Source organism: Galeopterus variegatus, unplaced genomic scaffold (genome assembly GCF_000696425.1).
Source record: "Galeopterus variegatus unplaced genomic scaffold, G_variegatus-3.0.2 Scaffold96, whole genome shotgun sequence".
NCBI classification, from domain to species: domain Eukaryota; kingdom Metazoa; phylum Chordata; class Mammalia; order Dermoptera; family Cynocephalidae; genus Galeopterus; species Galeopterus variegatus.
The window spans coordinates 424,658-452,158 of NW_007726207.1; the positions used below are offsets into that span (position 1 = coordinate 424,658).

General features: G+C 36.1%; 1 protein-coding gene across 1 annotated transcript in view; it reads left to right on the forward strand.

Moving 5' to 3' along the window:
• Positions 1–27,501, forward strand: part of MAN1A1 (mannosidase, alpha, class 1A, member 1) — a 165,870-nt gene that overhangs the window by 83,630 nt on the left and 54,739 nt on the right. Inside the window, exon 7 of the mRNA XM_008583287.1 lies at positions 16,075–16,169. Coding sequence (XP_008581509.1) covers positions 16,075–16,169 — 95 coding nt within the window. The remainder of the gene's footprint in view (positions 1–16,074; positions 16,170–27,501) is intronic.

Genomic DNA, 27,501 nt, shown 5'->3' on the forward strand with positions numbered 1-27,501 from the left:
TAGTGTCTTTCACTGAGCAGAAATTTTTTGGAATTTTTAAAGTGATGTTCAGCTTATGAATTCTTTCCTTCATGGCTTTAGTGTCATATCTAAAAAGCCTTTGCCAAACCCAAGGTCATCTAGATTTTCTCCTATGTTATCTTCTAGGAGGTTTATGGTTTTGCATTATACATTTAGGTCTGTGATGCATTTTTAGTTAATTTTTGTGAAGGGTGTAAAGTCTTGTCTAGATTCATTTTTTTGGAGGTGGATGTCCAGTTGTTTCAGCACCATTTGTTAAAGACTGTTTTTTCTCCATTATATTGCCTTTGATCCTTTGTCAAAAATCAGTTGACTATATTTATGTGGGTCCAATTCTGGGCTCTCTGTTCAGTTCCATTGATCATTCTTTCACCAATATCACACTGTCTTGATTACTGTATCTTTACATGAAGTTTTGAAGTTGGGTAATGTCAGTCCCCCAACTTTGTTCTTTTTCTTCTATACTGGCCTCCATATAAACTATAGAATCAGTTTGTTAATATCCACAAAATTTCTTGCTGGGATTTTGATTGGGATTGCATTGAATCTATAGATCAAGTTAGGAAGAACTGATATCTTGACAATATTGGGTTCTTGTCCATGAACATGGAATATTTCTCCATTTATTTAGTTCCTCTTGATTTCTTTTATCAAAGTTATGTAGTTTCCTTATATAGATATTGTACCTATTTTATTAGATTTATAACTATTTCATTTTTGGGGGGTGCTAATGTAAATGGTATTCCACATTGTGTTTTTAATTTCAAATTCCACTTGTTCATTGCTTGTATAGGAAAGCAGTTTATTTTTGTATATTAACCTTTTTTTTTTGTCCTTTTTTTGAGACCGCTGCACCACGCTCAGCCAGTGAGCACACCGGCCATCCCTATATAGGATCCGAACCCGCAGCGGGAGCGCTGCTGCGCTCCCAGCGCCGCACTCTCCCGAGTGCGCCACGGGCTCGGCCCTGTATATTAACCTTATATCCTGCAGCCTTCCTATAATCACTTATTAGTTTCAGGAAATTTTTTGTCAATTCTTTCAGATTTTCTACATAGACAATCATGTCATCTGCAAACAAAGACTGTTTTATTTTTTCCTTCCCAACGAGTATACCTTTTATTTCCCTTGCCTTATTGTGTTAGCTATGACTTCCAGTACAATATCAAAAAGCATGGTGAGAGGGAACATCTTTGCCTTGTTCCTGATTTTAGTGGAAAATCTTCTAGTTTCTCAACATATTATGATTTTTCAAATGTAGAAAGTTATTCAACCAGCACAAAACCAATATGTTGATTCCCCCCACACTCCCCTTTCCTCCCCCTACCCTTGTTCTAAATTCTGATCAGTCATTGATAAATGAAGGTTAGCTTTTGTGAAGAGTTTGGAAAGAGCCTTCAGGAATTTTTTTAAATGCTTATTTATTTAAATTTTCCAAGTTTACTGAAGGATTCAGACATCAAGAAATATTTACACATGTCCACTAGTTTACATTTCCTTTCTGTTGATTTCCTTACTAAAAACTTTAATGAAAAGAAGTCCAAAATGTATCTTAAGAAAGTTGTACAAAACTGGCTGGTTAGCTCAGTTGGTTAGAGCATGGTGCTGATCACACCAAGGTCCAGAGTTTGATCCCTGTACCTACCAGATGCCAAAAAAAATAAAGTTGTACGGTATTAATATAAGCCATGCCTCATTTTACAAAATTTTTCTCAATTATATTATTCCAAATCTAGTGTTGCATAGCTCTCATTGTTGAAAAATAATTTATTTTTTACAAATGTTTTTAACCTTGTATGACCAGTCCTATGCTAAAACAGGGTTATTTTACCTGCGAACTAAATACATAAAACAGCTACTTTATATATGAATGACCCTTTTAAACTGGATACTATTGTATGCTGATTTGTAATATAGTCTGTATGAAGAGAGAAAAAATAATAAATGGTGTATTATGAACCAATAATTATATTCTTAATGTGGTATAAAGTATTCACAAGAGGTTCATTCTTGACCTCATAAACTTGACTATTTCTTTCCATTCTAATGCTGTTAAGTGACTTAGAGACATGATTAACAGTAAAATAAGCTCCTAAACAACAGTGGCAAGCACATAAAGACTGAAATTATGCAGTGATGACATGCCATGTGTTTAGGAATTGGCTGTCCCATTTGCTCTTAAATATAACAGCAAATGAAGAATTGGTTGTTAAACTCCGAATTAAGCATCACCTGGTTTAATATCTCTTGTGTTATTTGCTAAACTTAAAGATTATTCAAGATTTTTGCTTTGTTCATTGCAGAAACAGTATAATGCCTGTCGTATCATAAATATTTTGATTAAAGTATTATTTTCAATGAATTTATTTCCATTCTTGCTGAATTACAGGCGTTCACCTAGTTCAGTGGTTCTCAAACTGCGGTGCATATCAGCATCCCAGTAGGGCTTGTTAAAACACAGATTTACAGGCCCACTCTCAGAGCTTCTGATTCTGTAGATCTGGGTGGGGTCTAACAATCTACATTTCTTACAAGTTCCCAGTTGATGCTGATGCTGCCCATCTGAGGATCACACTTTGAGAACCACTGACCTAGTACCACAAAATTCCCTCTCTGTAATTAATAGAATTTCCTTTTTAAAAAAAGAATTTAAAAAACAGACATCAGGATTTGGCTGTCACCACTGTTTAGGAAACCATGTCCTGATTTACTAGATCAAGAATTGAAGGAAACATTCTCTTACTGGAGATCATAATAAAGCTCCTTTTCTACAATCTTGTAAACATTTTATCTATCAAATGGGCCATTAAACTATTTGAGGTTTCATTTGTATTAGGGAAAACTCCAGTTACATAAAGCAAATAAAGCAGATAGAAGAGTCCTCTTAAAATCTCTGAAGAATATGTGACAGAATTTCTATCATGATATTTAACTAAGATTTTTAAAGAGCATTTTAAAATCTTATTTCCTTAAAGTCCAAGGCCTATGTTGGACTTTGCCAGAATTTTTTGTTTTTATTTTTATTTTTTAATCACAAACCCCTAAAAAAAACTAGTTTCTTTTTTCCAGTGTTCTTGGCCATTTGTCCTTCAGCAAGTACAGCCATGGAGTGACTAAAATTAGGGCCAGAATAACAATACCCTGCTTTTATTCTGTTTTATAACAGATGAGATTTTAAGTGTTCATGATAGTTTTTTTTAACTAGTGCATAATCATTTGCCTAATGTTGAAATAGCTAGAGTCCATTTCTTTTGCACTTTAGTTCTGTGAGTTTTCTCAATAGTGCCTGGCTACTGCCTGGCGCCGGGACCGGACTCTGGACTGCAGTCCATCCTCTGTCACTGCTGTTTTGCTCCCCTTTTATACTTGCCTACCCATGTTTTTCCATTGAGAACTTTTGAGCCTTGCTTTTTTAAATGTGCAGTGTTGCTATCTCTTTCTTTCTGTTAGAGCTAGTTCTTTTGAACAAATCTTATAGATTAAAGGGTGATTCCTGTCTGAGTGATAAACTTCAGGATGTTGACCAGTCACAGAAAAAAAGATGTGCACATGATGTGTACAAGTCATGTTGGGGAAAGAGTGCTTTGTCTGAATTTACAATCTTCAAAAACACCTACATGGTAACTTTCTCAACAGTTTTAGACAATTGTCTTTCTATGTATCTATGATACATTTGCCCATTTTATGTGGCAAGGATTTATCTGATTACCTTGTTGTGGTATTCACAACAATATTATATTCATCTTCATTTTCTTCTTGAAGAGGACATGGAAGTTATTACTTGATCTTTTCTGGTATATCATAAGGTACTACTCTGTCGATGTTTTTCTACTATCATACTTCAAAAACAAGTGTTATTATGAGTCATTGGCCAAAGCTGTCTTGTTTACTTATGTATTCCAAGTGCCTTGTGCAGTTTGGCATGTAGTACATAGGCACTTAATAAATATTTTTTGAATAAATGAATCGACATTTTCAAAAGGTCAGAATTACATAAGAGGTTCTTTTTGTAAGTTTGTAATTTAGAAAATTTAAACTATGTTGAAGGGTGTGTGTGTAATAGCTTTAAAAAGCACTCAAAAAACTGAATGTTCAGATAGTGCAAGAATGGCTTCAATGGACAAGATAAATTATGTTTCCTGTTATTATTTACACTCATACTTTAAGGAGGAAATACCTCCCAAATTATTTCAATTTGATATTTTCAAAACTCTTCTAATAAGAAAAATACTGAGTTATATGACATTTTGATATTCTTATGGTGATTGTTATTCATACAGGCCATTATTTCATTGAATTGTTTGTGGTGCTTAAGAATATATCACAGATCCACTCAAAACAGATGTAGTATTGTCATGAGATAGGATGTATTAAAATATATTTAAACCTCTTAATTTAAATGAAAAATATCTAAGATGCTTTCAGTCAAGCTAACATAATCCTAGGGTCAGCAAAGTACAGACACTCACCTTCATTCACATTTGGTCCATGACTGCTTTGACCCTACAAGTGAGATATAATGTTATAGATAATACAAAGTTGGTGGGGGTAGATTAAAACATTACAAAATAGTATGTATGGAATGATGCCATTTTTATTTTTTAAAATGCAATCAATATCATTTAGAAGGATGGACATTTCAGATGTTAACAATAGTTGTGTTAATGGATTAATGAGGTGTTATGTTTTGTCTGTCTAATTTTATGATTTTTAATAATGAAAATTTATTGTATAATAAGAAAAAATTTAAAATTTAATTTTGGCTTTGGGGAAAAAAGAACTTCTCTGAATTGTAAGATGCAAAGGTATGTTTGTCCATTTTGTAAGCTAAGGCTAAGAGAGGTTAATTAACTTGCCTGGAAGGATACAAATATAAGATAAAAATAGCATCACTGCCAAAATTTCTGTTCAGCAGCATTACCATTTGATAACTTAAAATGTTCATCCATCAGCTGATGTAAAGTTATGTACTCTGTGCCCCAAAGGCAATTTAGAGGTACCAGTGTATGTATAATGTATGGTAAAGGAAGGTTAAGCAGAAATCAAAAACCACCAGTCTAGTGGGATTAGATGCACACCAGGTGGGTTTACATTTGCTTAGATAGAATGGAAAAGGAGTAGTTTACATTGTCCAATGTTTTTTATAAAAAGGAAGCAAAACCTATGTGTACATAGATATTTAGTGTACTTTGTAGACTTGCAAAGTATTACTGCTATATAAAATAGTAATTCATTGCTTTTTTATATCCATACAGTTAATATTTCAAGTTCAGTAATGTTGTTGCTTTGCCTCACATGGATTTGTCACTTCTCTTCCCCTGGGTGACGGAGACACAAAGGATTACTCAAAGCCCATCTCTCCTAAGCAATGAGATACCCGGAAGGGGTTAACTTCCCTGAACCCTCAAGAGAGAGGCATTCCTCCTTTGGAAAATTAACACTGAACTGCGGTTCTGTCTCGGTATTTATTCCCCAAAACAGAAAGTTACAGAAAAGCAACATAAGTGGAGTTATGGCTAAGTACAGTTTAACAGTTTATAGAGGCTGGTAACATCAGTGAAATAACAAAGTGACATTCCATAATGCAATTTGCAAAAGGTTAAGTCAATCCACTAACAAAAGCTTGTTCTTAGCAAACATTTTCTTTCCCTACAGCAATTTCCTAAGTACATTTACATAACAATTAAGTAAGGTTAACCAAGGACATCTACTCTTTGAGCCAGCAGTTTTGCTGTGTTACAATTCTGTATATATGTCAGAGACTTTCGCCTGGGGAAAGTTTCCTGTCTTTTGCAAGGTTAACATTTCTATATGTAATTTTAAAAAGTTAGGTTAAACTTGAAACTACAGGGCTTTGGAATCTAGGCCCTGTGAAATTTATTTGCTTTATAAATGTTAGTATACTCCACATAATGTGACACAAAAAAGGACCCATGTTCTGAAACTCATGCCCTTCATTGTAAGATAGACACAGAGAGACATTTGATTTATCTTTAGGCCCTCATGCACGCAACTATTTACAAAATAAGTCAGCAACTTAGAAGGAGAGCAAATACACTGCCACAGTGAAGTCTCCATTGTAATGAACGGATAGCTAAGAAAAGAACGAACAGTATTACTGTAGACAACAGACATAATAGCTCAGCAGTTTTTGGACCATTTTATTTGTGAACAAAAAGCCTCACATCGTTCTGTTATTCCTGAGGGAACCATTATCTTATAGCAAAGAAGGATGATGGGTAACTATTATTGCTTTTTTTTAAATAAGCACTTGTGCTTTAATCATTTTGTGGTTTAATCACAACCATCTTGTGATTTGGGAAAATTATTTCCTATTCACATATTTAGAAACTGTGGCACAGAGGGCATGGAGTGTTCAAGATGGTACAGATCATTCAGGTGGTAAGGAGAAACCAAATCACCTAGACCCAACTCTGTGTCTGCATGTGATGGTGATACTAAGTCAGGATCACTGTATGTTTCACTAAACCAAAAATACCAGATAACATGTTGTTAAAACCAATATAAGTAAAAAGATTAAACTATAAAAGTTTTGATGGTCTTCAGAGGTGAGGCTCAGTTAACTGGAAAAAATTCACTACTCTAGAATAACCCATAACTCAGAAACATCAGGGAATCACAATGTACTGCATAGATAAGGCTGTCATTTTTTTCCTCTTATCTTTTTCTTAAACAAAGATTTCCAAGCCTGGATTTTGTATATTTCAAGTTATTTCTGATGTCTACCTGTAAAAGCAATAGTAAATAGAACAATCCCTATTTTAACTCATGATATCATATTAACCTCTGTGTGGTGGATTCCATGAATTCTATTAGAAATCATAGCCAGGTAGAGTATGTGCTTTCATAATTCCCTGTCTCTTTAGCAGGCATTATATTTCTTAAAACAAAGACATTTTCCTTTTGATGTGAAATGCATATTCAGAAGCTATTTGGCATACTTATAATATTAAATATTCATTATATACTGCCTGTTTTTCTAATCATCATGTTGGTGATTTTCACATTTTTTAAACTTAAATTGAGATAGAATGAGCAGCTTGACACCCCAGCTTTAGGCACTATATAATGGCTTGGATTATTATACTGTTATGTATTGTTCTTCCTGTTATTCTTATTTATTGTTCTTGGACAGGTATTTTAGGAATTACAGTGTCCAAGATAACATAATAGGTGTACACTGAAGAGTAATTCTAAGCATGAGAGCTGTATAAAACCATTAGTTTTCCCCACCCTTTTCTGTGCATTGTTAACTACCATATTGAATGCATATTAGAGGTGCATATAACTTCCATCAGACTATTTACTTTTTCCTAGCCCCCTCCTCATTTATCTGTACGACAAACATACACTTCCATACAAGGAAATATTTTTTCAAAGGCCTGTAATTGTTTCTCAGGATTTTATATCGGATAGCCAATATAGAGGTTCTTGGCGCTGCCTATTACAACTCAGAAAAGTTCCATAACCAATGAGAACTACTGCTTTTCTCCCTGCCCCATTTCTTATAACCCTGATGATCCAGAAATCTTCCTACTTGCAATAAGTGGGAGGCAATAAGATAGTGCTGGGACTTCCCTAAGACATCTTATGGGCTCTTTCAACCATCCCTTTAACTTCTCTCCCTGGTATTTAAGGCCATTGCTTGTCTTATTTAATGTTTCTATCCTACCATTTTCTATACCCTATTAATCTAGCTCTTTACCTGCTCATCATGAAAAGCTATATGCTTCCTTTCCCTTTTTGCTTTATCTCCTGTGCTTCTCCACATTAACCCAGAGTGTATGCACAAATGTGTGCATACCCACCCCCAAGTGAGCATACACCTGCACAAACATAAGCGCCACCTCTCCACTCTTAACTCTCTCCCAAGAGACCTAACTCAGTCGCTCTTTTTTATTCCCACAGTTACCTGTATATCACTTTATTCTCTACTTATATGTTGGTTTATACTGTTTTATGTTGCATATTTTATGTTTGTATTATTTTCTTTGGCTGACTTGCCTTGGCTCCTTGATATCAAGGATGTTATTTTTCCTTGTTGTATCTCTCTTATAGCCCATACCACATTGGTAAACATGTAGTAAGTGTTCATTAAGTCTTAAAACCATATCCTATGGAGCAGAAAAGTACCTCTGAAAGTATCTCATCTAGTGTTCTCATTTACAAAAGAGAAAACTAGAGCAGTGAAGTGACCCATCTTCATTATGTTGGAACTGGTGAGCAGCAAACCCTAAACTAGAACCCAGGCTCCTGACTCCCAGTTCAGTGTGCCTGTTACCAGGCAACCTTGACCATGGCTTATGCTCAGGGAATATGCAGGATGAGTTCCAGTGGTAGGTTGCCACTCATATGGATAGTGGTGATATGCCAGCACTGAGCAACAGCCTGAGATTCTCCCCCAGAATTATTCCCCATTTTTCATCTTGCGCTCTTAGCTTTATAAAATCTTCCCCATTTGGGAGCTAGGGAATGGAATCAGAATCCTCCCTCAGGGAAAAAAACAAAAATCAGGATGCAGTTTTATGTTATACCTCTTGCTGTGTAACAGAGACGCAAAAAGATTACTCAAAGTAACATGAATGAGATAAGAAGCCTGAAGGGACTGCACCTCAGTAACTCCTCTATTAGGAGAAACTGGGTACAGCCCTGAGTTGGTTTTTGCTTCCATTTTTGTTGTAAAGACAAGGAAATTACAAGAAAAGATGGTTAATCAGTCATAGTAAGAACATAAAGAAATTGGCTATGTAACAATCTTCATCCAAGCATGCATGGTTCAAAATAGTTTAAACAGTATACTATCAAAAAAGTCATAAATTTAAGCTATGTGACATGCAAAAGAAACAATAAGATAATCATTAAAGTGCCTGACTTCTTGAGAAACTCAAAGAAACAGCCTAGAGCAAAATGTGGAACAGCCCCCATGTACTAACTAATCTAGCAGAAACATCCTTGGATATCTTAATTCACATCCCATCATTTCAGTTTTGTTGTATTAAGGGTTCTTGCCCTCAGAACAATCCCTGTTTTGCTTCAGTTCTCTTGTTCATATTAAAGGCTTTAGACCTGTGTGAGTTTCCTTCTCACAAAATCTACCAGTGAACCTATTATATTAACAATCAGTGTATACAAACCCTTACCTAAACAGTGATGAGAATTGATTCGGTGGGCTCTTGCCCCCTAGCTATAGGCTCTTGCCTCCTATGTGAGGACTTTTGTCCCATACATTCATTACCTAAAAACCCTTTACTAAAAATCAACTGAGAATCAACATATACTTAATTAGAACTGATTCAGTGAGCTCTTGCCCCCTAGCTTTAGGCTCTTGCCTCCTATCTGAGGACTGTTGTTCCATACATGCATTACCTAAAAACCCTATCTAATAATCAAATAGGAATCAAGATTTCTAACCCTCTGCAGTTTTATTCATTCATTTATCAACCTTTATTCATTTTGACTAGGGGAAAGTATAAAAGCAACCTCTTTCTTAAATTTCACTACCTGTTAATTTTTTCATGAAAAAAAATCTTTAAAATGCTAGATAGATCTAAAGCATCTATTCATTAGAGCATTCTGCATTTAGATTTTTTAATTATACTTAGAATTTTTTTTCCTTCGTTTAAAGTTTGCGCTTTTACACATTAGTAAACTCAATTCTAAGGAACTGTTATAGAGATTCTTCTTAGTTATAACTCATGGTTATGGGCAGGTTAGCATGCATATCCTTTTCATTTTGAAGAAACAAATTGGGAAGATCTTCGTGCTTTAAAATTTTTCAGGAAAATGAATAACATTCTCTTCATCTAATTACCAGAAGGCTAAAAGTTGAATTATTATATTGAATCACAGGGAAGAAAAACTATACAATTGACAGTTTAATAAAATGTATAACTTTTAAAACAGGAAATTCATAATGCAATTTGACAAATGCAACAAACAATTTTTTTAATTAAAAAAACCTTCAGTTTTAGGTTTTGATCAATTAGAGAGAGAATGGGAAGGTTAGAAAGTGGTAGTGAAAGAAAGATGCATGTATGCACACATGAAGGATCCACAGGGGAGTTTCCCTTTGGATGGAAAGGATTTACACATACGTGATGTGGAAGGAAGCTGATGTTCACTTGGCTGTCTGTAGCTGTCAGCAAACCATCCCACATCATAGCATTTAACTGGAAGTAGGGCCTCTCTGAACCTCAGTTTCCTCATCTGTATACCAGGATTATGGAACTAGATGACTTTTGGTGTCCCTTCCATCTCTAAATTTCTGCTGGATTAACTATTTTTACATATCTTTATTCTAATACTTAAAGCCTTTCTAGGTTCCACTCTATACTGAAAAACTAGAGTAGCTTAATAAGTACTTATTGATTGAGTGATTGAATTTGACCTATATTATGTGCAAGTTAATCAACCCAGCTAAAAATATATGGATTATTTCAGTTATTCTCAGGCAAAGGTATGTACCACATCTGTGGCATCTTGTACTGAAAGCTTTATGTAGTGAAAATGAGTAATAGATAAACTCTGCTTATACTAATGGAGAATTAGTGTTTGGTCTTTTAACAGTGAAATTTTCAACATGGGATTAGAAGAAGGGCTTTGATATTGATTGTGCATTTCAACCTGAAGCATGTCTGAACTGGAAATGCTTCTTTACAGAGCTATTTGTTCTTATTCATTTCTTCTTTCCTTACTCTTTATTCTGGCATGTATGTATTCTCATACAGTTCTTCAGGGAACTGCAAACTAGAAAGGCAAAGAAAGCCATACATCTTATTTACAGGCTGTCTAATTCTATTTGTAAGGGTAAAGTAGAAAGATAAATGTGTTTGTTTGATAGATTTTAAAGTCTGAAGTTTTTAAAACATTGATCAAAAACAGCAAAAGACTGTGATGATGTTACTTAAGCATAATGAAAAGATACATTCTGATGTACTTGTTTTGAAATTCTTAACTTTAGGCTATAAAAGTTCTTATTAAAGCTATTTGTTAGTTATATGCTTGAAAGATTATTTTAGAATATTTTACCACCTTCTTTCAGTAAGTTATATTAGTTTTGACTTTTGCTATGAATGCAATCAGAATCTCTATTATGCAAAATCTTTTTGAAGATTCTTGTTAGATCATAAGATGTCTACCCATCTCAAACTGATTGCTTAGTTGTACAAAAACCCTATTTTCTTTTAATGGTCATTTAAAAAAAAAAAAAAAGAAAATGTCTTCTGTTATCAGCAGGGATTGTATTTATTGAACTGTCATTTCTTCATATTGCCCATTTAACTTTATAAAATCCTTCCCATCAAATATCAGTACCAACAAACCCTGGAAACTAAGATTGACTAAGAATTGGGTGGCAAATTTACACTTCCTATTTTTATTAAAAATTATAATAATTTTTCCTTCTTGCCAGTCACTGAAAATTTTAATACTAGTTTTCTGTCTTCTGAGTACTAGTTTTTCTAGTGATAAATCGAAAGTAGAAATTACCAGCCCTGCCTACTCCCATTTTACCAGGGAAAATGAGAACCAGAAAAGTTAAGCAACCTGCCCAGGCCTCACACTGAAGCAGTGATAGAAACAATCCTCAGAGCCAGGTCCTTGCGCTTACCAGCAAGCCTGTCCTCATTTGAAGGAGCACTGAAGTGCCATTTAGTGTATTTTTTGTAATAATTTGCTTTTCAGCACATCATCCAAGACGTGTGAGTTAAAACTTAATTGCCCTTTAGGATGATTTGTGAAATGTCTCCTCTATTCTTTTAACGATATTAATTTTATAAGCAAGTTTTATGACATGCTAACCATTTTAGGTAGAAAGATGTTCTCTTTTAGAATCTGGATTCCTCCTCCAGGTAACCTCTCTTCAGACTACAGGAGGAAGTAACGTACCAAACATTGAGAACTGAATTTGATTTAGGCTTGTATATGATTTTACTTAAAGCATCCCCATGGGTTAATTAATGTTCTTATCCAAGATTATTTTGTAATTGTGCCCAAGGTTATTTGCAGACAGTAGCAACTAGTGAAATAGGGTGGAGCACCTTTCAAACACTGCAGTATCAATGGCTTCTCATTACAGTGTCCAAGTATGTTAATTAATCTTTGCTTCATTCCTTTATTAAATGAACATTTATTGAGTACCAGCTGGTTTGCTGGATACTGGGTATATACACAGCAAGGAACAAGACAAGAGTCATGCCCTCATTAAGCTTATACCTGGTGGGGTTGTCAAACAATAAACAAGCAAACACATAAGATAATCAGGATGTGATAAATAGCAGGACAGAAATAAACAAGCTGATATGAGTGATAAATGAAGAAGGTGGTGATGTTAGGAAAAGACCTCTCTTAGGAGGGGATATTTAAGCAGATTCCCAAAGGTAAGAATGAGCCCTGCAGGCATGCAGAGAGCTAGGGAAAGAGCACTGCAGGCAGAGGGAACACTGCAAAACCCTGAAATGAGAGAGGGCCACTGTTTCCTACTTGCTGGCTGAGAGTATAAATATCTTCACACCTACTACCAGGAACACTGTGGTGACATCAAGAAATTTAAATACAAAATAACTTAATCTGGATTGTATATGTGTAATAGGCAAGGAAGGAGAAATTGAGGTCTTTTTCTATACTTTTAGAAAGAAAGAAAATTATTGGGGGATACAAGAGAACAAGAAAACATTTAGAAATCTGTTTCTTGCCTTCTATAATCAAACACTCCTTTTTGTCATAGCATTTGTCAATGTGGGAGTTCATCGAAGGCAAAAGTCTTGGCCTGGACTTGAGACTTGACCTGGGCCTTGAAGAATGGATGAATTTGGATTAGCCAAAAGGAGGCAGAAGAAGGTGTTTCAAAATGAGAGAACTGGGCTGTGTAAGCAACGATGCTAAGATGGACTGAACTTCAGTGAATGTTTGAGACCATGAAGACTCAAAAGCTGGAGTCAGAGTGGTCTTTGAGGAAACAAGATAATAGATAGGTGTGGTTCATAGTTGTTGAAAAGTCAGTAGAGCCGTTTTGACCTGATGTTTTTAGACAACAGAGGGAATCGTGGTTTTTTCAACAAGAAAGTTGTATGGTAAAAGGAGAAAATCGGTAATATAGATACAGATTAATAGAAACAAGGAAAAATCACAGGAAGCTAGATCGGAGGACCTTTTTTAATCATACATTTCATTGTGCCTGGCGATGAGAACATGACCTATGCTCATATCAAGGAATGAACTGTATACAAGATATCTCAGAAGAATTAACAATGATACTTGGTGACTGAAGAGCAATAAATCAAAACTCAAAATGCCTGCCCTCTTAAGTCCAAGACACTGACAAAAAATGTCAATGATGAAACTGGGGAAGTTTGCCTGGGATATGAAATGATTGATTCCATGTTGGACATGTTAAGTTTTAGAAGATACGAAGACACCCAAACTGTGATGTGTGCACACTAGTAAAAGTACAGAACTAAAGCTAAATCTGAAAGTCTATTTCGGGAATGTGGATAGGTGATGAAAACTGAGGGCATTGAGCGTGTGTGTGTATGTAAGGGAGGGAGGCGGAGGAGGATAACACTCTCTCTCTCTCTCTCTCTCTCTCATCTCTCTCACACACAAAGAGAGAGAAAGAGAGAGAATATGAACCTGAGTAAGTAGAAGGTACCAAAACAGTTGGATAAAAGCCAAGACAAGAATTTCAGGCAGTAAACAGGGAAAGTTCTTAGGGAAATACCATTATCATCATTATCACCATAAAAATTACAGCTAACCTTTTAGAGTGATTACTGTGTGTCCTAAGGTCTTTAAATATAATAACTTCTTTATTTCTTTCCACACCTTTAAAAAGTAAATGCTCTTATCTCCATTTTATAGATGAGGAAGCTTAGGCACAAAAAGATTACGCACCTTGCTCAAGATTACCCAGTTTGAAGAAACAGAGCCGAGTTTCAAACACAGGCACTGTGCCTTCAAAGCCTGAGCCCTTAACTCCCATGCCATATGGTTATATCTAAAATGGTATTTTAATTACATAGTTTGACTTCTATTTTATGTAAGTTGTTGAAAAGGAGTTAATTAACAGTTTAAAAAGTTGGGTGAAAACCAGAATGTCAACAGATGTCTGGGCAGTGATTGGATAAAACCTTAACAACAGAAGGCAACCTGGACTTCTCTAGGGTAAGGTAGAGAAAGGGAAGGAAAAATACACCCTTAGATCTATTTTTTTCTTTCTCCACTCCTTTCATACACTGTTGTTAATACAGGAAATTGTCCACTTTGACAGTAGTTTTAATAATTTGTAGAAAAAATGGCACCTTTGTTTTTTAGCACTTTCTGTATACTGCAAATATATGTCCTTATTTGATTACAAGGAATGTCAGTTTATCTAAGTTGTCAACCAAAGTTTTATATTGAAACTCATTTCTTTCCTAACTTTCATCACTAACTATAAGTTAGACTTCAAAAGAGTAGGGTTTCGGAAGTAGCCTCAACATTGGTATTATGGGATTATCGTTAGTCTGGGAGTGCGAGTGCCTGGATTTCTCTGTGGGGAGGGTTAGATTTTAGAGCAGGAGTTACGGACTGGAGCCCTTCCGTCTGGAGAAGACAAATGTGACTTCTTTGACAAACACTGTAGTGAATGGCTCCCCCAATGGCTGAGAGAGGACTTTGCTTCCATTCTCCATGCTCCTCAGGGCTCTTTCATCCTTCTTGCTTCTCCCTTGTTGAGGAGGAGGCAGAAGGAAAAAGTAAGTCCCTGGCCACCATTCTCAGTCACACAGTTTCAAGGAGAAGAGATGAGGCACCTGCTTGGTGCCGCAGCTGTTGCAGGGAAAGCTATAGCAGTTCTTCCTTGAATGAGTAAGTTGGTACTTTTCTTTGGACCTAAAAATGTGAATGGATGTCATCTAATTAATCTTCCTAAAGCACAGTTCTGCTCAATTGAATTGGCTGTTCAAAGACTCATTTTTAAAAAATTTCCCATTTTAAAAGAGTGAAATTTTTAGCCTTGCATTTATAATCTTCCGTGATTTTGGCCCATGCTGTGGTGCCTGATATTATTTACCAGTATTCACCTTTTTTATCAGGCAAGCTACCCTATTCCCTGTTTGTTTATTGGCGGCTGGCCAGTACGGGGATCAAGCCCTGGACTTTGGTGTTGTCAGCACCACACTCTACAGTCAACTGAGCTAACTGGCCAGCCCTCTATTCCCTATTTATTCTCAGGCACCCACCTGCCTCTGTCTGTGCTGACACTGATCCCTCAAGGATGCTCCGTTTACTTCTCCTAACTCTAGTCTCTAGCATTCATAGCTCTAGTTAAATGCTGCATACAGTCCTCATCTAAATGGTGTCTCACCATACAGCCTTACTGAACTCACCTGAATACCTATAGGATTTCATCTCCAGCTCTCATGTTGTCTGTGTTCTTGGTATTTATGTGCGTATATTATCTCTCCTACTAAACTCTGGGCAGAATCTGTACCCAATTTAACTTTTTTTCTTTCATGTCACCTATGCTTAACATCAGAGAAAGTGAAAGCTGAAAGGGGCTGAGAGGACATGTAGATTACTTGTGATAATAAGTCTTTTTAAAACTTCTCCCTTCTCTGTGCCCTAGTGAGTACTGTGCTGAAGGTGGGATAGGACCAGATCTCCTGATTCTTAGTCCAGGAATTATCCTCCAGCAATAGTGCTTCTCCCCTTGGCTTCCACATTGAAATCCCCTGGCACTGCCTGTAATGTTTTAAAAATTCTGATCCAGGAGCCCCAAACCATAAAAGTTAGAATCTCAGTATTCCACACATCAGTAGTATTAAAATCTCCTCACGTGATTTTAATGTGTTACCAAGACTGGGAACAATTACCCCACAGCATGATGGCCCCTGGACGATTCTTACTTTACTAGGTAATTCTGTTAATTTGAGAAACTGTATTTTTTTCATATAAAGAAAATTTTAAAGTAAAGAAGTGCTAAATATGAGATAATATTATAGTACATTTTGTTTTGCTTGCAGCAGTAGCTTACTTAACTGTTTAACTTTTCAGATATTTCGAAAGAAAGCTGTGGAACTTGGGGTAAAATTGCTACCTGCATTTCATACTCCCTCCGGAATACCTTGGGCATTGCTGAATATGAAAAGGTAAAACTCTTCATTTTCAACAACATATTTTAAGGTGAAATAGTCAAGATTGTGGCCTGACAGTTAGACACTAGATAGATAATTACTTGTATGATGCCGCCAACTGACTAACTCGATTGGGAGTCTTGGGGTCTGTCCTTGTGTTGGAAACTATTAGCTTTTCAGTGTTCCATGATAGCATGACCCCAATAGAGTCATGTAAGCCAGATATGATTTAAAGTTTTCACTATTTCATGGTGATGGTACATCAGTGATACTGTCTCCCTCCATAAATCCTAAGAGCATCCCATTATCTTCGAAGTTGACATCAAAGCATTTCACTTCTGAGGAAGTAAATTCCTAAGAGCACTTACTTTAGTTAAGCTTGTGGTCAGAGATACTGCAGAGAGAAAACACTTGGGCTAATCAGACTTCCCATGCAAGGAGCTGGTGTAACTGAGACTGGGAACACTAAGACTGCCCGTCCCACAGTTGTAAGGAGAGAAGGGAACTGATCCACTGACCCAGATCTATCCAACCTTCTCATCCCCTTTGGGTGGAGAACCCAGGTGTGCCAAGTCCATGAGAACATGGCCCCAGTAAAAAGCCTGGGCTGAACAGACTTTCTGATGTTCTCCCAGGGAGTAGTTTGAATTTTTGTAACAGCTTAAGTATTTCATTAATAAATGATTTGTCTTAAGCTTCCTTCTTAATTCCTTCCTCCCCATAAGTTATTAATTGCATATGTGCCTCTTCGTGATAATAATGATGATGGTGATAATAGCTATTACTGTCATCATAAAATGTAATAGGCTCTTGTATTAGTCTGTTATCTGTTGCTTATAACAAAATACACAGAACTGGGTATTTTATAAGAAAACAAAATTTATTGCTTACAGTTTCTGAGGCTGGGAATTCCAAAGTCCAGGGAACACAGCTGGTGAAGGCCTGGGTGACAGTGATGGCAGGGTATCACATTGCAAAAATGGTGGAGCAGAGAGAAAGAAGGACAGACTCTCCTCTTCTTTTAAAGCCCTAAGAACCACACCCCTGACCACCATTTTTAATCCATTCACTACTGCACAGTCCTACAATCCAATCACCTCTTTGAGGCTCCACCTTTCAGTTACCATAATAGGATTTCCCAGGCTCTTAACAGTCACAGTGGGGGCCAAGTTTCTAATATGTAAAATTTGGGGGACACAATTAAAGCTTCAGTGAGTTTTGGGGGGACATAATTCAATCCACTTCAACATTTCACATGTATTACCACATATAATTCTTACAACAACCCAGTAAGGTCAATAATGTTGTTATCTTCATTTTACTAATAGGGAACTCAAGTCACATAGAGATTAAGTAATTTGCCTAACATCATACTGTAAGTAAATGGTAGAGCTAGAATATGTACTTAGATGATTATACACGCATTGATGCATATGCAAGAATGAAACAAATATCTTGTTTTAGAAACACCAAGTGGATATACAGGATGGTTTGGCAGGATTAGTGCACATTTCTTCTTTATTATTTATTTTAGTTACATTCTGTCCTAAAATTAATCATGAAAATATTATGAAATTAATCAGTTTGATTTTCTTTTTCCTTTAATAAATTCATGAAATGTCATGCTTTGTTTTCATTTCTATGTTATATGTCTGTACCTTGAAATAATCCTGTGCCTGTCTGTAAGTGTGTTCATGTTTGGGTGTGTTTGGGGGGTGGAGCAGAGGTGTGTTGAGCAGTGGGATGGAGAGAGTCCATACCAATGGGCCATATTAAATTGAGGTTGTTCTGTATTGTATAATGTGATATCTCAGGATCTGTTTTTCCCTTCGGGGGTCCTAAGCATTCCTCTGTCTGCGTGAAGATCATAATGTGTGCTGCATAGTCTTAAGACGGAAATGGGTCTGAGTCTGGCTTGGAGGCAGGTTGGTGTTTGTTTGGAGACCCACGAGTTTTTTATTTGACTCATACAGACCTTCTATATTACCTTCCATATCTTCAAACTTCGTATTTAGAGACAGTAGTCTGACCAAGATACTCCTTTTTTACCTAAAATAAGATCTGGTCACAAAAACACTCTGCACGATTAACTCATTTTTCTCCTGCCTGCCCTCTGAGAAAAATGATATGGACATAGTAGTACACTAATTGGTTATCAAGAGACCTGGTTCTAGGTCTTTTACAGCTACTTGAAGTTTGTCTTTGGAGCAATCATTTGAACTCTCCATGCTTATTTGTAAATGGAAGGTAGGCTAGTTCAGTAGCCTTTTTGAGTTTGCAGACCACTTTAAGATTCTGATGAAACATGGCCCTCTCTCATAAAATGCATATTCCTGAGTACATGGATTATTATGCAATTTCTAAAAGCTAACGGTACTGTGGAAGCCCAGGTAGGACCTAAGAACCCCAGGTTTAAAATCCTGGAGCCAATGATCATTTCAGCCTTCTGTGGAGCTAGTTCCTATTGCTTCCTGGAAGGCTGTGAAATTAGATAAAGGCCTGCTGAACTGAGAGGGATGTGGGCCTCCGTCTTTGCAAATTTGAGTCAATGATTATAAGATGCTGATATCATCTAATTAGTCCCGGCCTCTCTTGAAATAAACATAAGAAATTGGATTATTTTGAAGTATATTTGGCTTTACTTAGTGTTTATTTCTAACAGCCAAGTGGATTTTTCCTCAGTTAAATCTATCCTTGGTATACAGTGGTGATATTTTTCAGTACATAAAGGAATACTTAACTATAAATACTGAATCCTCTACTATCTTTCATATCTATACCTGTCAAGAATTCATTAACTGGGGCATTCACATTTTTATAAAACCTTATTTTGCACAGTATTTTACATTAGAACTTTTTGTTTAATTTCAGAGATACAGGAAAATTACATATGGTGGAAAATAATGTGTCATTTTCATTTATGTATTTTCTGATGTTTTCAAGTTAAACTAGAGGAAATTAGGTAACCATTTGGCAGCTTTTAGGAACACTTTTAATTTCTTCCTGGCAACTTGCATGAACTTTTTATTATATATTTCATCTACTCTCAGTTCCATTTACTAAATAGCAGTGACTTACCGAAATTCACACAATAAGCACTGGCAAAATTAATAGAGTATCAGTTCACTAAAATTCCTCCTGCCCCTTTGCACAATCAAGTATGCTCATTGAATCCAGTTTCCTTCCAACTGTGAAGCTGATTTATCATCTTATAAAATCTCCTGTAGGGGAGGAAATGACATTTCATATTTATCTACAATATTACTTTCAAGGATGTCACCCATATATATATGTGGTTTCCTCTGAATCTCTGTATTTTCACTGGCATGGAGCTTCTTTCTAATTTTTGAAGGCTGTCACCAGCAGAAATTTCAAAGGAGAGGAGAAAAAATGTATCTGGCAAAATCATATTTTCTTAATTACCTTCTCAGAATGTTTGGGAATATTTGTAGAAGAATGCCCAAGAGAAAAAAAGTGCTTGAGGATACTTTTTAAAATAGCTGTGTATTCACTATTGACTAACTTTGAAAGTCTTGGCAAGAATTATGATTGAAGAGGCACTGAATATGCTGGCTGTAATGTCCTTCTGTTCTTCCCTCTCAGTTTTGGAAATAGTCGTGACTGCTGCTCTTTCAACATCTATATGTTGACTAAAAATGAACTCATTGGTATTATCTGTTCACATTCCTCTAGTTTTCAGGATATTGCCTAAAGATAATTGGTTTCTTTACCTTTTCTTTGTCAGAAATAAGCATTTATTTGAGTCTGTGCTGTGACGAAGGTTCTGTGCTAAGTCCAGGGAAGACTTTCTGCTTCTTTTCACTTTATTCAAGAAGATAACAGACATGTTCTTTACCTCAGGGGATTCACAGCCTGGTTGATAAAGCAGAATGTATATTTTTTAAGGTTACACTCACCCAGGTGATTGAAAAATATAAGACAGTCTGTGCCAAGGAGGCATAATAAGTATTCACTAGGTTGAGCCTTTTCTTTTTTCTTTTAACATTTACTTGTACATATTTGTGGGTACAGTGTGTTGCTTCAATACATGCATATATCGCACAGGATTCACTTAAGATAGATAGCATAGTTTTGTACCCATTAAAGCAAGCAATATTTTGAATGGGAAGGTTTATGTATTTGGAGTCAAAACATCAGCTGAAAATACATTGAGAACCTAAGTAATTTACTAATATGCTAAATTAGAAACTCTGTCCCAAAATCTGTTCAGAAAAAAATTATTTTTAAATTGTCTCTTCTGTCACAACTATAATAAATTCTTAATTCAAGAGCTGCAATATTAAGTCGTAAGTTAATTGGAATTGTGACTCAATAGCAAGCAGTCTTTTGATAACCTAGCTGTTGCACACAGTACCAGACTAGACTAATGTGCTTGCCTCACCAATATAATCATAGAATAAGAATGCTTAAGCCACATAACAGCTCTGCTAAAAGAAAACCATTGCCTTTCTAACATATTAGACTTTGGTAGAACTCAATTTCTCTAATGTGAAAATGTCAAAGCCTCATGTCTGATCATGTTATTCCTATGAACAAGAAGCCCTATGCATTTTTTTTTTTTTCTCTAACCCAAAGCAGAAAATTCACCTCTGTGGTTTGTAAAATCAAACATTACACCATTTCCTAGGTTTAGTTGAAGCCTAGGTAGAGTAGACTTACTAGATTTTGGGCTTATCTAAAGTGTGTTCTTAATTTAAAATAATGTAGTTAATATTTCCATTATGCATTTCTATCACAGGACATACAGTCTGGGCATTCCTAATAATTATTCTGTCTTTCTTGATAAATGAGTGAGTTTTAGCTATATACTATATTATCACTTCTCTCTGTGGATTTTTCTGAACTGACACTTACCTGGCGGTTATATTAAGTTAGTGGATCTGACTACAGCATGTGCTTTTACTGCACGCCATCAAGGGGTGTGCTAGGGAATGGCTGATCTCCATTCAGACTGTCATTAGTCGCAAGGGGATGAATGAAGCATAGCTCCCTGGTCTGTTTGTATTTCCTGCTTTGTAAAGCTTTATTCACTGGCTATTCTAATCACCTGACAAAAATGCATACTATGTCATTAGTTACATTGCCATTTGTATTGTTATAATTTAATTCTAAATTGGTTTGCTTTAACTGAAATAGGGTCTTAATTAAGAATAGTAGATATCTTGATGTTTTCTAGTAGTGAAAGATTACCCCGTGTGATACAGGTTGTGTGTATATTTTAACAAAAGGTGATAACTCCCTTACTGGATTTCTTAATACTTTGATGTTTTAAAATGCTTAAATATTATAGTTGGTGTGTTTTAATAGACATGAACTATGAAAGACAAGTCAAATAGGGTAAATATTTTTAAAATATATTTCATATATCTCCCTATGTTTTTACTTGACAGTTGAAATATAAATTTCTGTATTATTAACTTTCCTAACTCTTTTTCAAAGTTTTTGGTTTGAGGTGTGAAAGAAGTGGATTATGTGTTCAAATGAAGCAGAATACAATTCCGTGCTTTAACATCATAGGAATAATATTAAAGGATCAATAAACAGATTTTCTGAATATAAGCCATCAAACTGATTTAATGATTGCTAGTATTCTGAGGCAAAAATATTGCTTAGTTATTGCTTTAAAATGTTCTGTAGTAGTGATATAAGCTTAAGTATAAAATCAGAACTTTATCTTACAGTTTATGTTTTATTTATATGTTGTATGGATCTGTTAAGAATTTAAAGATGTGTTTTACCAACTCTAGAAAAGTAAAAAAAAAAAAAAAAGTTACAGTCTTTTCAAGTATTTTTTTTATTATACATACATGTATAATATTGTACAATGGTGATTTTCAATAATTGTGCATGGGCCGGCCCGGTGGCGCACTGCTACAGTGCACTGCTTGGGAGCGCGGCGGCGCTCCCGCCGAGGGTTCGGATCCCACATACAGACCGGTTCCTGCTCACTGGCTGAGCGAGGTGTGGGAGCAACACCAAGGCTTGCGATCCCGTTGCCGGTCCCGGTCCGGGCGCGACACTGAGGGTTGCGATCCGTTGCCGGACACGAAAAAAAAATAATAATAATTGTGCAGAACGTGTGGTGGTTAGATCAGTATAGTTAGCTTATTCATCATTACAATATGCAATCATTCTTGCGTCTGTTGACTAATTCCTCATTAGCCCCCTTCCCTGTTCCCCTCTCCTCCCGTTTTCCACCTCTAGTTTTCTAAAAAAGTTCAATATATTACTGTGATTGATATTTCTTTCTCTTGTCTCTATTTTAAGCTAACTTTCTTTATGAGTTCTCCTCCCCTCCCCCTGATTTGATGTTTTATTATATTGGCATACCAGGTTCTATCTATTTTAATTCATTTGGCCATTTGTACTCTTCTGTTCTGGAAATCGTCATCAACCATACTTTAAGATTTTAGTAGCGACACACACAAAGTTATTAATATCAGGCATTGAAATATTACCATAGTTAAAACTGCTGTTTATTAACATACTCAGTATAACTCTTGGCCTTAGATAATTCACTTAACTATCTGTTTGTCTTCTCATAAGTAAAACTAAAATAACAGCAATAATAATATCTATCCTAATGACCTCACAAGGCTTTTGTGAAAATGAAATTAATATGTGAAAGAAGGTTAAACATTGCAAAGTGTTGTGAAATAAATGTACATTGGAGTTATCCTTAATTTATGGTACTGTTCTATTTTATTATAAAATACTGTGTATAAATATGGTATATGACAAAATAGTATATAGCTGTTGCTAACTTAGTTCTGATGCCTTTTTGTGGTAATCTTCAGTTTATAAACCCTCAGTGCTCCTAACCTGTTCTCAAGCTCGAGTCCCATTTTCCTATGTCAGGAAAGGAGATGGTTTCAGTAGAGCCAACTGGAAATGTAGAGAGAATGTCACCATGTGGTCCATGTAGGATGGCAGTGGCTCCATGCTCAAGCTTTTGTTATTTTTTAAATTATCATTTTGGATCCAATCTATGGGATCAAAACTGAATTTGCTCCCTAAAATTATATTTATTGGTGGATTATCTGTTCTAGAAATTAGAAGTGCTCAATTCATAAGATTTAAAAAGGGCGTGAGGCAATACAGTGTTATGTTCTTTTCCCAAGTTGGGCATGCTGGCTAGTGCCTAATTTATATGGTACAAACCCTGTCTATGAAAAGGTGTGTGTGTTCCTGCTATAAACATCCACATAGCCCTGTTTCCTAATTCTTAGGCTGTTTTACATCTGCTAAGGGTCTAGCTGCTGTGGTTACTTTATATCAATGATTCTCAACTTTCCCTGTGCTTTAGAATAACTGAGGGATTTAAATGATATTTAAAAATATCATTTCCTGCCTCCCTCTGTCTCCTCCCCCCAATCTGTTTCAGTTAGTTTGGGGGTAGGGTCTGGCATATTTTTAAAGCCCTTCAAGGCATTCCAATATTCAGCTAGGGTTGAGAAGCACCTGCTTTAAGTCTAGTGTTTATATGCTGAGGATAGCTTCATTTCTCATCTGAATTGCCTTTGAAAACTTCCCTTTCCATTGATGGTCAATTTAATTATTGAAATATAAAAACACTTTTAGAAAATCAGTTTGAAAATACCCAGCTTTAATAAAACGATGTTTATCAAACTTTAGAGTATGTAAGAATTGCCTGGAGAGCTTGTTCAAACAGATATTGCTGGATCTCATACACCGAGCTCTGATTCAGCAGGTTTTTAGTAAGGTTTGATAATTTGCTTTTCTAACCAGATCCCAGCTGATGCAAAAGCTGCTGCTACTGGTCCAAGGACCACACTTTGAGAACCATTGTAATAAGAAATGGCTGAGCCGTAAGAGCTGAATATATTCTTAAATCTCAGAGCTGTTCAGTCAGGCAGCCAACTCCGCTGGTGGGGAAGGGAGGAGCTATGTTCTCTTAATAATTACACAAAGTTTCCGCTTTAAGTAGTTTGTTGCTTCTTCTGGAAAGCAGCCAATTCGAAACATTAATTACTCGAAAAGAGTTTATATGTTCCTTTTCCCCTTTACTTTTTTTTTAGTCCAATGAGATTAGAAAGCAAACTTTGGGCCATTTTAGCGTGGAGAAAAAGAAAAAGGGCATTTTTAATTAAGAACTTCAGGGTAACTGTTAAAAAGCAGAGCTGTTTTCATAAAGCCATACTTGTGGCTTTAGGCAAAGTGGCTTTATTATAAGCAGCTGGTGTCCCACCCCTGTACCTGAGGGCATTACAAGGGCCAAAGCAGAAGCAGGGATTATCCTCCCACCAGATAAGTAGGAATAAACATAGGCCTCTTCTGAAATCACTTAGTCCTCTCACCAAACTTCTCACCAGACATCTCTGCCAGGCACTCAGTAGCTTGACCTAACGGAAGGCATTTATTTATTGAAAGTGGACGATAAGGATAGCAAGACGTCATTTAAACGTACTTTGTGTGTCGTCTGCTTTATGAAGAAGTAAGGGGCACGCAATTCTGAACAAAGGATGCTTTGCTGTTCTTAGTCATGCACTGAGAGGCAGTGGCAATGGGAAGAGGCTCCGGACGCCTGAACTGTTTCCTCTCTTCCTCCCTCTGGTCATAATTGAAGTTAACACTCAGGTAAATGGGTTTTTGAGTGTCTTTTATTCTCCGTAGGAAGGAGAAGACCATATCTGCTTCTGAATACAGGCTCTAGTACCGCCCCCTTCCATGAATTTCCATCTGCTCAGATAACTGCTGTGCTTCTGGTAGGGCAGGAGCAGAAAATTGACATGTGAGTGGAGTGACCTGGTTGACTTTTTACTCAGCGATGGATTAGATCTTTTAAAATATTTTTTTCTGTATTTCCAGAAGGCCCTACATTTTAAGGATAAATTGCAGCATATGAGTGATTAAAGTGCAGAAATTTATCAAAGGTGATGTGTAGACAATTTAGAGACAATTTATCCAAGAGAGTAGCTTGAATCCCTTAAAAAATGACCTGTGGTATGTGAGAAATCTGCCAAGAGGCCTTCTTCACTCTTCAATTTTAGGCAGATAGAACCCTGGTACAAAGCACATGGGACTGGATTGTTAAATATGACCACAGCTTCCCCCTCAGCATCTACCACTGTTTAAGCAGTTAACTCCCCAGGAAGTTTTTATAAAAGGAAATTACAGTTATTTGAATGCAACTAACTGAAAGTGGCTTTCATCTCAAGTTTTAAAACACAGAACTAGTGTTTTACAGATTCAGCTTTGTTCACTCTGTGCACACAATTGGTGGCAAATCAACCTTGGCAATTTGAAATTTATGCTGTGTACATAACTTAGGAACAAGTCAGAACACATAAACTCATACACCACTTTCACAGGCCAGCAATGGAATAATCTTTTCAAGAAATTGACTTTCCCAGGTTTTTAATGAACCAGCAATCAATTTTCCTGTGATTAATCTTAAGACCAGGTTTATTTGGTTAATGTGGGACAAACCTTTCAAATATCTAATTAATAGTCTATTTTAAAAGTTTATGACATATTTTGAATAGGTGTTTGAAAATCAGCCAAGGTATCAAGACACTTTATCAGCCCTTAACTGTTAGTCATTATAAATATTCACCTAACTTCATTGAATCTTTAAGTGGGAATTGGAAGGTCAATATAAAATATTTAGACTACAGCCAATAATTTCTAAGACTCACAATCTTGGTGGGTACATTAACCACTCCATGTTTCTTGCTTGTGCAGTAATATCTGTAGTTGATCTGTTCTGAAAAATGGGATGAACAATAATTGATTTCAGTCTCTTCATTCACTGGAGAAAGAAAAGTGATGGAGCGAGGATTAATTGTGATTTACGAATCTGGAAATTAATGTGCAGCTGGGCATGAGTACAGGCAGTGCAATTTGGTGATTTAGCAATCATGACAAATTATCTTCATCTGTAAGGTGGAGAGTTGTTAGCGGTCCTTTATTTGGTTTTTAGTAACAGACCCAGTTTCAGGGAAGACTTTATATGAATGCTTATGCTGCCCTTTTATCCTGAAAATGTCAACTGGAGTTTAGCATTATTAATTAAATCTCACTTTCCCTCTTTGTCATGTCATGCTATAGTTTTTATGGAACATTTGTATAAAACAGTGATTACTGGTAATTGACCTGCATATGTTGAATAATCTTAAGATGCTACTGAGAGTTTAATGTACCTTGTAAATTGAGAGGCTTCCAATTAAGTCGAGTTCTTAAGATAATCACTTTCAAAACTAATCAAGTAATAGGACATTAGTAAAGCTCTTATTGACTTAATTGTGACAAATTAATAAACATACCCAGTGCAATTACTATAATGGCTTTATCAGTGAACAGTTTTCTAAAATGTAAGCATAAATCTATTCTCCAACCTACCCCACTCCACCCCGGAAGTACAATAAAAGTTACATAAGCCTTTTTAAGATAGATGTTATTTTAATAGCTGTTGGAGTACATTGTACAAGTAGCTTGGATTTTTGTGTTTCTTTTAAAATATGATTACATTTGCTTATTTCGAAAGTTCAGTGAATCTGCTTGTTAAGGCTGATAGAGCGTATGATTTTACAGGAGATCTTCTATTTGCCTTGGACAAAACCATTATATGTTCTTCTGTGTTCTCTCATCTCTCCCTTTCTATGCCCTGTGCCCATGGGTTAATGCCCTTCCTCCTCTGAGTACTGTAAAATATCTTGTCCTGCTCTCTCTCCATCCCTAAGAGCTGTCAGCATGGTGCCTTTTTGTACCTGGTAGGCACTCAGCGAATGGACATTGGAAAATGAATGAATTATAAATTATATGTTTGCCATAATTTTTTAATACCTGACCATGCCAATTCCTATAACTGTGCTCACTGTGTTTAAGAAAGATCAGTAGAAAGAACAGGCATGTAGTAAGTACGGCTTCCGTCACTCCAAGAATAAAGTGACAGGTGTGTGTGTGTGTGTGTGTGTGTGTGTGTAGTCAAAACACATCAAACTGCGTTTAAGATGCTGTGTTTAACTGAATATAAGTATAACTGTTTTTTAGTGTGATCACATATCTTCTTTCTCTAAGCCTTGTTTTTTCTATTTGTTGAAGTAGAATTAATAAATAGTACCAATTTTACAGGGATAATGTTTATGACAGGACCTAGAAATTCGAGAATTTGGGTGGTCTTTTAGACCCAAAAGAGTGGATCACTGAATTTCAAGACCGTAGCAGGTTGTTGACAGTATAGCACCCTTCCAGAACTCCTGAAATCATTAGGGAGCCTTTCTCACCACCTGTGTTGGAATCAGACCTTAGCAAGGAAGAATGGATTCTCAAGTAAAGAATTGTGTGTTTGGGGGGGGGGGGGGGG